This window comes from Sus scrofa, chromosome 14 (assembly GCF_000003025.6).
Source record: "Sus scrofa isolate TJ Tabasco breed Duroc chromosome 14, Sscrofa11.1, whole genome shotgun sequence".
Lineage (NCBI taxonomy): Eukaryota > Metazoa > Chordata > Mammalia > Artiodactyla > Suidae > Sus > Sus scrofa.
In genome coordinates, this window is record NC_010456.5 from 37,766,795 (window position 1) to 37,781,075 (window position 14,281).

A 14,281-nucleotide genomic window follows, 5' to 3' on the forward strand; every position below is an offset into this window, starting at 1 on the left:
CTCTTCTGAAAATATGGAAGCAAAATGCTGGGAAGGAAAGAAGACAGGGGCTTGGGTGTGCTAAGGGAACCCCTATAGGCTGTAGGCTTTCAGATTCAGTTGGGGAAAAAAAAATGGCTAGAGATGCTACAAGACAGTCCAGCGCTTTGGGGACCTTGGGTGACCCATCAGAAGCAGAGGGAGAGTTTTGTCTTGACCAGCTGGGAGATGAATGAGGTCCACAGGCGAGAGAGAAACTAGGATCAGGATCAGAGGCAGAGGAAGACTCGCTCCCTCCTTCAGAGGCCATCTCTCTCTCCCAGCATCCCTACAAACCCAGCATCCAAGCTGATGCGCACCCTGGTTCTTTCTGAGAGCTGCTGCCTCCCAAATGCACACAGAAAAGCCGTTCTGTGCCGTCCGCTGTCCACCCCACAAAAAAAGAGGGGCATTTCCCTCCACAGGTCCAAGGAAAAAGCAGTGCTCCCTCCGATATTATTTAATGCTCTTTATAAGTACATCCACACTTGAACAATTTTCTCCCTTGCAGGAAAAGGAGTATAATTTATTGTTTTTTTTCTGTAAGACCCTGCAGACATGAATTTTAGTTTCCGACTTTCCTCCTCCCATTTAGGAGACGTTCTTCCAGGCAGGCGACGAGGTTGCCCAGACCCACGCGGGGAACCTCGGGTACCCGTGGGGGTGATCGGCTTAAGTGAAGAGACTCCGTGAGTTCCGGGTCCCTGGCTGAGACGTTCGCGATCAGGGTTTGGGTGAAAAGTATTCTACCGGCTGCCCGCGCGCGCGTCTCTGAGGGCATCGCTTTCAACTCAAAGCGTGAGCTTTTGCTGGAGACCCAAACCTACCTGGCAGTGATTCTCCTAAATCGCGATTTTCTCCCCTGTTTAAAAAAGGAGGAGAGTTTTTCAATCCCTGCGGTGCTGAACTCACTAGGGAGGCTCCGGAAAACCCAGAGCGGAGGGCGGAAGCGCCTTGCAGGCCTCAAGGAGCGCGGCAAAAGTGCGCGGCGATTGTCCTCCAAGCGCCCGATTGTGGAGGACGTTCGTGGGGACTCCAGGGTTGCCATGGCGACCAGGAAAACAGGGCCCTGGCGGAAACAATTGCCCGGAACTTTTCCACCAGGAACCACTGTCAGTTGCCCCCCCAGGGCCGGCCTCTGTCAATTTCACCCCTAGAGCTTTCTGGGTGTGATTGCGCGGGGGGATCGAGGCGTTTGGGGGTCCTCGCTTCTGGACCTTTCGGCCAGGGCTGCCCCCAAAGGCCAGAAACCCTGCTTCGGTGCTCCGTGCTCGTGGCCCAAGCTGAAAGGGAAGAAAAATTAGAGGTCTCAACCAAGCAATCCTTTTGGTGACGGATCCTTCCAGTTTGGGGTTTGGCCGCCCTGTCAATCCGCACCCCCACCGGCCTCCCTTCACCTCCTCAAGGTCATTACTAGAGTTTTCACTCGCAGCTCCAGGCGGGGTGGCCTCCTCCATCCTCCACCCCCTCAACCCCTGCACCGGGTACAGAGCTCTCTTCTGGCAAGTTTCTCCCCGAGAGAGAAGAGGAAGGGAGGTGAGGTTTAGCCCTGCAGATTAAGCTGGCTATTCCAGAGGCAATAAAACAGCCTTTAAGGTTCTTTAAAAAACGGGTAGGCCCGAAGCCTGATCAGACCTTAGGGATTTCCAAAATGACTGGCCTGGTTCATTTTGGCCATAGGATGAATGTTACTGGAATCACTGGCTTGATGAGAAGGCATCAAGCTAAGCTTTCTTAAAGGGGGTCATTATTCTCACAGTTGCCATCTCCTTTGTTTTCTTTGCTGCTCTGCGTTCTGCCACTCTGCAGGTATACCGAGAGAGAGACCATGTCTCTTCCTTCTTAAATAAAACGCTTTATGCAACCTCAGCTCGAATTCTCCCCGGTGGGGACACCTCCGTGCTCTGTGAGGCCCGGGCTGGCTCGAAAGAGGCCCTAGGGCAGCCAGAACTGGAGAAGTCGGAGTTTTGTCTCTGGTTTTGAATTTGGCCCTTTGAGCAAGCTTAACACGTGTGGATTTAATTTCCCTTTCTTTCTTGCTTTCTTTTCTCTCCCCCCACCCCTGTGAGGAAACAAGAAAAATAGTCTGCCGTGTCGACAGCGCGACACCGTTCCCTTTGCCAAAGAAAATTTGTCTTTCCAGAACCCCAGAGAGCAAGTGGGCTCCCAGGTTTCCATCGTATCTTCCAGTTGAGAGAGGGGTTTCCAGACAGGCCCCCCGCCAGCATCCCAGACCTGGAGATATTAGCCTAAATTCTCTATCTTTACGGGGTCAGAGCCCTGGAATGTAGTATTCCCCATCCCCCACTTCTTTGGGGGCTGTGGGGACATTCTGACCCTGCAGACACAGTGACTAAACGAGGAGGCCTTTCTGCAGGTCCTGGGCTGCAGGTATGGTTGGAGTTCTCAGGCTCAGTGTCCATCTATGGGGACAGGAGGGGACTCCTGGTTTTCTCAGCTCAAGACCCTCAGCCTTGTCCTTCACCAGGGACTTCTAAGGTGGAGGGAGCAAGAACAGGGGCTCCTTGGCACCCCAAACACTGTACTGCCTTCTGTTCTTTGGGAGCTTGCAAATCTCTGGCGATGCTATTTCGGCTGAACCGTTAGAACGATGATCCCACAGCCATTTCTTATTTCATTAACTTGACTGCAGTGGTGGTGGTGGTTGTGGGGGAATCACTCCCCCAATTTGGGGGAGTGGGGAGGGATATTTCCAAAGCACAGGAAACAGCATCAAACATGCCTAATTGGTAAAGTAAGGCGAAATACTAATTCTTGGTAGGACATACTGAAGCGTATTGGATATTGAAATAATAATAACAGCCAGTATTCCCAGATACTTCCGGTCAGAAGGGAGGAAACCAGGCACTGAATACAACATTGGGATGGAAGACACTGCAGTCCTTGAAAAAAATATAATAGAGCCAGACTTAACTAGGCAGCAGGGAAAGTGACACCCTGAGAAACAAGGGAATTTCCCACCCTCAGTCTGACCTTTTCTTTTGCAAAAGGAGTTGGTCAAAGTTTATTTTCACCAACATGTATACTGTTGTTTTAATTCTTATTAATTTTCCCAGTCCTATCTGCACTTCTACCTACTTTTTTGTCTTCAATAGAGATCCCAGTCAGGCGGGACACATCGGGAGAGAAACGGAAAGACGGTGGATTGTTAAGTGAGCTTTCTTTGGGGAGGAAAGAAATACGGGGGTTTGGGATGTGACTTTCTTAAAAGTAGAAGGCAAGAGCAAAGGAAAAAGATCAACAGCGGTCGCCCTTGCTTTTATTCTGTTTCGACTTTTCAAAGTAGGAACCTCTGCTGTTCTATCCATTGCAATATTAAAATAAGGGCAGGAATTTTGCAAAATATGGAAAATACATTTCGGAGGAAAACCGTGCTGGGGGGGGGCAGGTCGAGAAAATCCTTCAAAATAAGGAAGGGAGGTTGCGAATCAGAGCCTCTCTTTCAAGTTTATTGTCTAATGGTCGGGAAAAGAACGGAGATTCTCGACTCTAGTTGAGGTCTTAAGTTTATTCTATCCGTGCTGCGGCCTCCGGACCCTCGGGGACAGCGGGTCCGGAAGCTGAGCCTGCGGAATCCTTTGTGAGTCGGTCGGGGTGTATGCGGGGCCCGCGCTGGGGATGCAGGAGAAAGGAACCTAACGGAAAAGAGCTCGCCCCACTCGGAGTTTCGCTTTCCCCTTCCAGTCTCGGCGGGGCCCGGGCCTCCGTTTCAGGCCCACCTCTGCCCAGAGGTCAAATAGGAACCCATCTCCAGGTTTTGGGCGAAGGATTTCAGGTTGCGCTCCTAGGCATGTGGGAACCAACGCTGTACCCAAAGGGCCTTGGACTGGGGAAAAGATACTTATTAATGATTTGGGAAACGAAAGGGAAGCTTGGGAAGGTCACTGAGGCCTGGCCGAGAGGAGGGACGCGGGCTCTGCTTGCTGGAAGCTGCAGAGTCCGCGGCCCGGCTGGCCCGGGCGCCCGTGTCCGGCGCTGGAAACCACTGTCTGGTATCCCCGCGGGCCTGACCTTAGCTCCGGAGGCTGCTTGGTCGATTGCGTTCCTGCACTTTCTGTTGCCGCTCCAGCCCCAGACGGACTGGGCCAGGAGCTAGGCCAAGCTTCGGGAAGCCCTGGGGGCTGGGCAGGCGCGCAACCCGGGGTCGAAGCCCGTAGCAGGGGGCAAGTCCAGATTCCGTTGTCCGGCTCCCTCGGGACCCCTTGGCGAGGAACTTACCCTTCCGGAAGGTCGGGAGCTCGCAGGCTCGGTGCAGAGTAGGCCTAGCTCTCCTCTCGGCGTCGCGGGGGGCGTCTATGCAGTACGTTTCGCAACAGTACTTAGAGCGTTTCCAGCTGCGCGCTAAACCTTGTGCGCATCCGCCGCGGGGCTGCTTAGACGTTATGCCCATAGATGAGACCAGTAACAAGAATAATCGTTATTGCAAAACAAAATAGAGCGCCTCGTCCCTCTGCAGGACCTGGTACTGATTTTTCTCTGCAGAAATTACCCTTCTTCATCCCCACCTCACCACCCACTCGCACCCCGCCCCCGCCAGGCCACGCTGGGACGGGTTGCATCCCCGATCTAGCTAGAGGAGGATTCGCAGAATGGACTTTTTCTTTGCAAGAAACACTGCGCAGGGCTCTCCCTTCTCCCTAAAGTCTCTGTTTCTTCCCCCGCTCCGCGATAACCCAGTGATTACTTCTATGCAAGTCCGCTGGCGGACACTGAGTTATCGCGTCCCAAACTTAACCAGCTAGAGAGGCGCCTCAATTCACGTATGCTGAGTGCTCCTCCTGGGGAAAAAAAAATATATTTTTTAATAATAACACTCTTACCTCCTGCAAGAGACCTCGGCTCCCCTGCCCCACCACCCCAACTTGATTTCTTTCCAATCCCTGGGTTGAGGTGAGCTCCCACCTCCCTTAGCCCAAAGCCCTCCTCCCCCCTCCCTAAGAAAATCGATCTTGGCTCTATTCGTGGCTGAGGTCCGCCACCCCCATTTCCCCAGAGAGCGTTAGATTTGTTTATTTCTTTATTTATTCCCGGGGCCCAGGCGTCTGGGACTTGTGGCTGTGCAGACCCAGCCCGGAGTGATAGGCGAAGACGGAGAGAAATCAACCTCCCGCCGCTGCCCCCCAGTTGAGCGTGACAGCTCGCGGTTCGGTTGCGTGACTCGTGACGTCTCCAAGTCCTATAGGTGCAGCGGCTGGTGAGATAGCCCGTATCGCCTGGTTGCCTCTTTATTTTATTGGGGTATGCCTGGTAATAAACAGTAATATTAATTTGTCGAAGACCACAAACCAACTGTGAGCTGGGAGGTACATACTACTCTTGACAGACGCTGGAAGAAGGCTTGCTCTAAGAGGGGGTCTCTTTTGGGGGGTCCTTTCTAAACTCTTCACCTGAACAACCCCTTACTAGCCAGGCGTCACTCACCGGCTTCCACGCTGGAAAGAAGAGGTGGGATTTTTGGAGGTGAGTGTCGCCCTGGAGAATTCTGGGGATGAGGGGTAAAGGATTCTCTTAGGACTTGCCTGCCCACTGCCTCCTCGCTTTCCGTCTCAACTCAGCCCTGCTGGATCCCCCCCTCCCCCGCCCCTTGCTACTTTTCTCTGTGAAATAATGCACTCTCTTGCTTGCATTTTGCCTTCCAGTGTCACCTGGCAAGAGGAGATTCCCCCTTGAGGTTTCAAAATCCCTGGTTCGCTTGGTGGCCCGCAGTATCTGCACTTCACGAGCTAAGCGAATCTGGCCAGGCAGTTACTTGGGGGAGTAGAGATTCTCCCTCTCCAGAGGGGCCTGCAGATTATTTATGGGAATTTATTTTATCCGCAAATCTCTGAGAATTTAAAGGGATTGGAGAGCGCTTTCTGGATTTCCCCTTCCTTTTGCCCGAGATGCAGCCTCATCCTGAAGCCATGTTTGTTTTCTGTCTTTGGCCGGGGGTCGCCCCTTGAGCGAGCCCAAAGTCCTCGGAGCTGACATTTTGGAAGGGTGAGGGTGTTTTCACAAATAAATAAACTGTCTTGGCAAAAGGCTGTTTGAAAGCAAACCTGGAAGGTGGAGTGAGAACTGCAGCAAATGCTCCAGCTGGTTTTCTCCCTGGTTGTCCCACTTTTAGGGTTGGACGATCCACTCTAGAATTTTGCAGCGATGTGTCAGGCCTGCCTTGGGATTTTAGTTCCAAGGGCCTGAGAGGATTACACCGAGGCGGCCTCAGATCTCCAGGGCAGTTCTCTTCCTTCTGTTCCTCTCCCCAGACCTTGGCTTGCAGGCCTGAATCTCTAGGCAGAGCCCCAGAAAAGAACCGGGTGAAGGAGACGTGGGTGAGAAACAGAACAGGAACCCTGACATTTGTTCCAAGCACTAATTCTTGGTTTTCCAAACTGGGTCTGCTCAGGCTAAGACCTACTGACTGTGTTTACGCTTCTATTGACCTCTTCAACTCGACCCTCAAAATAATACATTTCAGAGAGGAGGAGGGAGGGAGTGGAGATGAAAACCTGAGCCAGCCCCCATTGACTGTTTGATTATTTTAATAATACTGGGCACTGCCTTGTGTACACCTCCAGCCAGGGAGGTCTGGTGGCCCTGGGAGGGTGGGGGTGGGAGCGCAGGGCGATTTCTTGGCATCTTTGATCTCGGCTCCCATCCCAAGGCACCTTCACCCTGCCTTCACCCTGGAGTCACCGAGAGTCAGGGTGATGAGTGGGGAGGGGGGGTGATGTCAGGGCAGCTAGCAGCAGCAGGCTGGGCCAGGCGGGGTCAGGCAGCTCTCCGTCTTGAGGTCAGCGGTGGAGGGAGAACGCTGGCAAGGCTGCAGAGGAGGCTGCTGGTGGCGTGTGTGCGTGCACTCCTAGTGCGTTCAGGCTCCGTTCTCTGCACGGCCCGTGTCACCGTGATTACTTCCCGGGCAGAAGCCGACCGGGGTTTGCTATGATTTGTGCGGGATTTTTTGCAGCCACCGAGCCTCGCTCCGAGAAGCAGAGATGGATGGAGGTTGGGAAGGGGGTGGAGAGGAGGGGGTGATCTCGAGGTCTGGGTTTGAGAGTCCTGTGGTGATTTGAGTGTTCGGGAAATCTAATGGAAAAGGTGGTTGGGGGAGGGAGTGGGAAGGGACTGGGAGGAGGGAGGGAGAGAGAGAGGGGGAGAGAGAGAGGGAGGGAGAGGGAGAGGGAGGCAGGGAATGTGCAGTGGGAGCTAGCTGGATAGGCATTTTCAGTACTTTGTAAGCATCAAGGCAGCCCAGCGTCACTGACCTCAGCTGAGTTGGCTTGTATTTCTGAGAGAGAGAGAGAGAGAGAGAGAGAGAGAGAGACCGACTTACCTCGGATTCCGGAACTCTAACCCCGAAAGCTGCGCTCAGAAAGGACTTCCACCATTCTCAGGGCTCTCTCTTCTCTCCCTCCCTGGGGTGCAAGGGAGAAGCTGGGCACTGAGATCATACTGCTGGGGGTGCTCACAGAGGCTGCTGTTTTGCGTTTTTCGGAGCCCTTCTGGCGCCTGACAACTTGAAGTCTAGAGAGAGAGCGGGCGCAAAGCGGAGGAGGTGTGTGGCGGCTGTGGGTAGTCGCTACCAAGGCTCCCCCGGTGGGTGCTCCTTTGTAGGCAGCGCTAGCCGCCGGTCTGGGGAAGCAGCCCCCCGAGTAAACCCCCGGAGCCACCATGCCCGCGCCCCCGCCTCGCCGCCGGCTTCCCTGCTAGGAGCAAGAAGGCGTGCGGTGAATGCACCAGCTTCGCCGCCGAGCGAGGTAACTGTTCCGTAGATGGCCCGGGAGGCTCGGGAGGGAGCCGGCTGGCCGAGTCGGCCCGGGGAGGCGCGGAAGGCTGCACTCCAGCCTTGTCCGGGATTCTCCAAGGCTCGACTCGCGGAGATTTTGCGCGGCCCGGGGCTGCCCGGCGCGGGGAGCCGAGGAGGCGGCCCGCGCCCGCGGGAGCCGGCGCGGAGGTTTGCAGGACGCGCGGCCTGGTTCTGTCAAACCGCATCTCGTTCGGCTCCCTCCAGCCCCGAGCTCTCGGGACCCGGCTCGGGGTGGGATTGTCCCCTCGGCCGGCGGTGAATGGGAGCGCACGTGGGGGACGCCAGCCCCGCTTTCTTTTGTTGTGAGCAGGCTTCGGGGCTCCTGTTGCCGCCTCCCCCGAACCCCAAGGGCGTGGTGAAGGAGGCCTCGGACCCCATTTCTGGGTCTTCAGCCGCTGCAGACCAGGGTGGGAACCAGCCTTTTGGTGTAGCAGCTGCTAAGATGCTGGGGGGGGGGTGGTGGCATTTCTTGTGCCTCCTTCCCAGTCTTTCCGGGTTTGGAGAGAGGAAATCCTTACTTGTGAACGTAGAGGAGATCAGAGCAGAAGGCAAGCTCCTCCGGGGTTGAAGCGTGCTGCAACTGTTATTTCCAGTGTTCCAACCTCACATGTCCATAAACCCGGGCCATTGCACGCGTTGTGTTGGACCCCCGTGGACTTCAGTGGCCGGTTCCACACCAGAAGCCCAGGATTTACCTGGGAATCACTCTGTGGCCACTAACCTAGAGTTTGGGCCTGTAGTTCCACCGAGCCAGGCCTGGCTGAAGCTCGCAGAATCTCCCCTTGGTGAGGCCGCTCAACAAAACCCCCCTCTGTAGCTAGAGAGCAGAGAAAAAAGGAGAATGCACCCCAGGCCAGAGGCTGAATGCTGGCCTCAGGCACCCAGCACCTCGCCTCCCTCCCAGCTGCTGCTCGGCTTGCTTTCTTGTCCCTTTCTGTTTGGCTACTTTTTATTTCTCAAGTTGCTTATGGTGTGTGCGATGGGGGGGAGAGGACTCTTAATATTAAAGGACTTTTAATTTTAAGGCCTGTAGCTGATAAAAGATGAACGTGAATTCTCAGACCTGGTCTCTGGGTCTGCAAATCTTTCACCTCCTATGTTTTTGGTTTTGCAAGAGGCGGGTTACTTCAGGCATTTTGCCTCCTGCAGAAAACTATTTCTGTTGCCAGATTTAATAAACAGGGCTCTGCTGGCTCCTATAATTTGATGAAGGAGAAAAAATTCTCAGAAGGGCACTAGGTTTGTGTTTTGTTTTGTTTTTGGTTCGTACCCAATGGCTTCCAAAAATACCCAGGCCTTATCTTTATTGGCTCTTCCAGAAGTCCAGACAAATTTGACGGGCAGCTCACTTATCAGGGGGAGCCTGCGCAGGGGAGATGCGGGCCTCCCCTCCTCCCGGTCTGACGCGGGTCTTTCGCAAGAGGTGGTGCGTGGTCATAAAGTAATAGTAATGATAATAATAATAGGACCTTCTGCAGCCTCCTTCAGCAGGGAAAGGAGGTGCTGGTAGCTGGAAACTGCTGGTGGAAGCCTAGTAACTGCTCCCTCCTGTCACCAGAACTGTGTTTCCAACCTTCTCTTTTTTCTCTCTCTCTGCACCCCCTCCCATCTGTCTTTCTCTTTCCTTCTTGTCCTTAGAGCAGGACCCAGAGCGGTCACAGGGCCCTGGGCTCACCATGGCCGACGGAGACGAGGGCTTTGGCCTGGCTCACACACCCCTGGAACCAGATTCAAAGGATCTACCCTGTGACTCAAAACCCGAGAGTGGGCTAGGGGCCCCCAGCAAGTCCCCGTCGTCCCCGCAGGCCGCCTTCACCCAGCAGGTAAGAAGACCAGAGCCTCTCTTTTAGGTGCTTGGGGGAGCCCAGGGCTTGTAATTGTCCCTTTTCTTTTTTATTCCTCCTCAATCCCACCTTTCTCTGCGTGCCTCCCTAACTGCCAGGATACTCTGATTCACTTTATTGTGAAGATGAATCTTTCTGGCCAGAGGACCTTTGAAATACATTGAAGTTGTTAGGGGAGCCTTAATGATCTGACTCTTTGGGGCCAGTGAACAATGGCCCAGATCGTTCCTTTCCTGCTGCACTAGGTGTAAACTCGGCCTGAACGCCTCATTAAGGGCTGGGTCAGCGGCCGCTTCAGGCCAGTATGAGCGATGGCTTGACCCCTCTTCAGATCTTTCGTAGCCTTCGCCTCCGCCCGCCTCCTCCGTGCCGCCGCCCAGCCCCGTGCGCAGCCCCATTTGTCTGGCGGGCCGGAGCCTGGAGGGCTGGTGCAGCCGGACCGGCGGGTGGCGAGGAGTGCGCAGGGCTTGGCTGCCAGGGTGCGGGCAGCCGCGGGCTCGCCTGGCTGGAAGCTGGCCTTGGCCGACGATGAACCCTCGCCTCTCGCTCTGCGCCCTTCACCAGGGTGCCCTGGGCGATTAAGGCATCGTCTGAAGAAGCTTGATGATTTTAAAATAGGGTGTCGGGTGGTTGGAAGCGGGGTGTCTTGGCCAAAAGAGAGGGTTGCGCGTAGCTAAAAGCCGTCTATGGGATTTCGATGTCCTTCCTGGCTTTTCATTGCTTCTCTCCTTTGCCCTTCACGTCTCAGAAAGATGCGAGTATATTTATAGAGAAGTGGCTAGCAGTGGGCCCGCAGTTTCAGAAACTCAGAGGTTTTCTTTCACAGAAAAACGTATCTACTTATTCGACGTCTCCAAATTATTGCAAAACGAAAACTTTGCATATAATTTTTTGGCCTTGGCTTTGTAAAATAACTTATAGTTGAAAGTGGAAATGTTAAATCGCTGTGCCCATAATCAGAATAGCTTGACGTGAACGAAGCTCGATGTGAGGAGGGCCTAGGAGTTGCGTTAATATAGACATTTGTGAATTCACTTTTGTTCGGGACTGGGGGAAATTATTCTAATATGGAAACATTAAAAAAAATTAAAACTGCACCTAGGTCTATATAGGCAATGCCATGGTGAGAATAAACATGCATGTGTACAGTGTTTGCACATCTCTAGGTTTTCGTGTGGGGACATATTGATGTCTACCTAAGAATATCCTGACTGGTTTTTTTTTTTTTTTTTGAGATTGAGGTTGTCTTTTTTTTGTTTGTTTCTTTTTTCTTTTAGCTGCCTCTTGGCTAAATCAGATTAAGATTGGTCCCATTTTTTCTCAGCCCCATCCTCCCTATGCAGATTCTGGAACACCCTGATGGTTGAGGTTTTCCCTAGCCTTTTGTTGGCATTCGGAGACAGCTCTGCATTGTACGTGTGGGGGGTTAAGACCTCTCTCCGACCAAGCATACAGAGGGATTCCCGGGCAAGAGCTATGGGTGCTTCAGAGCCCAGATGCTGCAGCAGTGAACTGGGGGCAGTTTTCAGGCTATGAGCCCACTGGCTCCTGGCGGAAGGAGGAGAGATCTCTCTGTGTTTTCGGGGAGTTTGAAGAAGGAAGGCTCATTGCCTCGAGGGCTTATCTGTGTGACTCTTCTCTCCTTCCTATAGGGCATGGAAGGGATCAAGGTGTTTCTCCATGAAAGAGAACTGTGGCTGAAATTTCACGAAGTGGGCACAGAAATGATCATAACCAAGGCTGGCAGGTGAGATGGTCACCTCTGTGGAGGAGGCATACGGAACTTGTGGGAGAGATGAGGAAGAAAGTTGATGTGGGAGACCAGAGAAAGGAGGGGAGAGAGAGAAGGGGGGAGAGAGAGAGAATGAGGGAGAGAAAGAAAATGAATGTATTTTGTTAGACTCGATTCTGGTTAAAGAGTCACGGAGATTTCCTCCAGCCATCTCCATCAGTGGGGTGGTGGGAATATCTAAAAGGTTAAACCCTGGAAACTGGGTGTTTCTTCCACCTGGTATATAAGAAGAATCAAGAGCTAGAGAGGTTGTGCTATCTGGATGGGTCAGTAACCAGAGGTGGGAGAACGAACGGCAGAACAGAGAGGGGCACAGACACACAGAGATGACACTGGGCTTTGGATTTCCTGGGATCTCAGGCTTGATTCCTTCCCACCCTCTCTGACCTTGGAGTGGGTCCAGAGTCTCACCGGATCACCAAACTCGGGATCCTTGAATGTATTCGCTACCTCTTTCATTGTTTATAGAAAGCAGGCAAAGCCTTTGAAACTGAACCAGGGCTCGGCGGGGCTCTATATACAGACACCGATAAACAGTTTCGTCAAGACACTCACCCTCTTAAAAGCTCGCTGAGTTTTAGTCAGAAATGCGAGACTTCTGGCGGAGGGGGTGGGAGGGTTTGTGCAGCTCCGTATCTCAGCGTGTCAGTGTGTCCGGCCATGCGCCCAGGCCCGGGACAGCTTCGCCACATCCCTGCTGGTGCTGGACAGGCCCTCCGAGTCCCTAAGGGCAGAAAGTCCCAGTCTGGTGCAGGCTGGCGGAAGAGCCGGTAGGCCCAAGCCACCGACAGTGCGAAGGGGGCGGGTGGAGCTGCCTCGCCAGACGCCCACCCCTTCTCCAGCCCAAGCCTCCCGCAATAAACTGACAACAGTGACATTTATTATTATTTGAAATTAAACAATGGCTGCTCCCCCGTTCGGCCCGCGTGAACTAGGAGGCGCGTTCTGTTTATACCAAAGAACTAAGGTCCTCTTCCTATTCCGCCGGGGGAACGAAAGACGCGGCCAGGGCCTCGTTTTCCCCCCATCCTGAGCGGCAGGGATTTAACTATAAAAGGCCTGCGAAGCCTCCAGCGCCTCCGCCTCCAGGCGCGCTAGCTAGGGCAGATAAACACCGCGAGGCAAGGCTCCAAGGGCAGAGGGAGAGGGCTCCGCTCACCCCTTCCCGCCATCCCAGAGCGAGCCAGGTTCCAGCAACGGGTCCTTTGGCCCCGGCCAGCCTTAGGAAGGCGTGCTGGCCGGGGGAGCCCTCCTCCCAAGGTGGGATGGAGATGGGGAGGGCGCCGGTGCGCGGAGAAGGAGTGGGCTCAGCGGGACCGCGCAACCGCCTTCCACCCACCCGATCCTCGCGCAGGGCAGAGTCTTTCTGAAATGAGATTTCTTTGCAGAGGGCCCAAGCGTTTAGACTCTTCTCCCAGGAAGAGCGCCAGGCGCCTTGGAGACGTTATTGGGCATTTAGGGATAAATTCCTGCGGGAGAGGAGACTCTTATCAGAGGTCACACACCTTGCGGGTGGAAGACTGAAACCCCAGCGCAAGGTGTGTGGGTACCCATGCGCGGTTACAGTCCTAGGGCGCACCCACCTTTGTGCCCACGTGACACGTAGCGCTGGGCATAGCGGCCAAAGTACCTGGCTGGGCGGAGGAAGCTAACTTTTTTTTTTTTTTTAACCGAATAAGCCTTTTCCTGCCCCCAGATAAACAGAGTAGGTGTCTGGTTCTGAAATGAGCATTCAGCAACGGTTTAAATGTGGGGTCCCTTTCAGGGTTTCTTCAAAACCAGTCTTTAGAAGCCCTCACCTCTTGCTTTCTATTTCCTCCTATAGACAGGCATAGTCCTAGCCTGCTTTTCTCATCGCTTGGCCCTTCTCCTCTCCATAATTTGATGGGAAACCTGGATTGGATCTTGGCAAGAGCAGGACAGGGGCTACTTTTCTCTTCCACGTTTCTGAAAAGGTGGAGTCTTCAGAATATTTTCATTAATTCCCTCCCATCTCTGTCTCTGTCCTCCCACCTCTCCCGTGTCTCCTAGGCGGATGTTTCCCAGTTACAAAGTGAAGGTGACTGGCCTTAATCCCAAAACCAAGTACATTCTCCTTATGGACATCGTTCCTGCCGATGACCACAGATACAAGTTCGCCGATAATAAATGGTAGGCACCAGTGCTGGCAGGTGGGGAAGGCAGGGAGGAATATGCAAACCAAACTTCCCTCTCCCCCCGAACCAATAAACATTTTTTTGGTGCTCGTCCTGTGTGCTAGAAGTTTTTGCTGCCCATTCCACTACATCCTCCTGACCTCACCAAGAAGAAATAAATAGCAGTCATTAGCCCCCATTTTATAGATGAGAAAACCGAGGCTTAGAGGAAGGAAAGAGCTGATAAACATCTGTTCCTGCACCAGTGGGTTGTGGATTTTTAAAAAGGGTATTGTTACTAAGCATTGGAGCTATTTCTCAGGGCATAAACCATTAACAGTTATTTTTTATGAGTTACCTGCTTTGAACATGCCTTTTTTATGAAATTGCAAAATCGGCCCGGGGTATTTGAGTTAAACAGGCAAGAGAAAAGAGGCTCATTCCTTGGGTACATTGCTCCCGAGGCTGCTAAGAGTCAGAGGCTTGAAGACGAAGCCCACCCCCCCACCTTTGAAAGCCCACAAGGCATTTTCCCAAAACTTTCTTGCACACACAGGCTTCCAGAACCTGCCAGTTTTTCATGGGCAGAGAGATGCTTTGAGGCCAGGCTTTCTGGGCATCTGGCATTGCAGATGTCTGAGCAAGACTTGGGGGTCAGGCCATTTTCAGATCATTCTTATATTCA

The 14,281-nt window shown here is 53.4% G+C and overlaps 1 protein-coding gene and 1 long non-coding RNA gene across 11 annotated transcripts in view; one reads left to right on the plus strand and one right to left on the minus strand.

The window, feature by feature from the left end:
• Positions 515–7,639, minus strand: LOC106505937. 6 transcript variants are annotated; one of them, XR_002338462.1, is made up of 4 exons: positions 7,352–7,639; positions 6,078–6,308; positions 5,461–5,521; positions 515–5,283 (listed from the first exon to the last, which is right to left on the minus strand). It is a non-coding gene; the product is annotated as an uncharacterized LOC106505937 (long non-coding RNA). The 6 variants fall into 6 exon arrangements; XR_002338461.1 differs by having other exon boundaries at positions 515–4,817; positions 5,144–5,521; XR_002338460.1 differs by having other exon boundaries at positions 515–4,408; positions 4,724–5,521.
• TBX5 (T-box 5) overlaps positions 5,411–14,281 on the plus strand; it is a 53,811-nt gene continuing 44,940 nt past the window's right edge. The window contains exons 1-4 of one of the 5 annotated variants that reach the window (XM_013982915.2): positions 5,411–5,499; positions 9,464–9,648; positions 11,322–11,416; positions 13,493–13,612. In XM_013982915.2, coding sequence (XP_013838369.1) covers positions 9,502–9,648; positions 11,322–11,416; positions 13,493–13,612 — 362 coding nt within the window. In that variant the 5' untranslated portion in view covers positions 5,411–5,499; positions 9,464–9,501. Of the gene's footprint in view, positions 5,500–6,600; positions 7,024–7,691; positions 7,776–9,229; positions 9,252–9,463; positions 9,649–11,321; positions 11,417–13,492; positions 13,613–14,281 lie in introns of those variants that run through there. The other 4 variants (XM_013982910.2, XM_013982911.2, XM_013982912.2 and 1 more) reach the window with 4 other exon arrangements.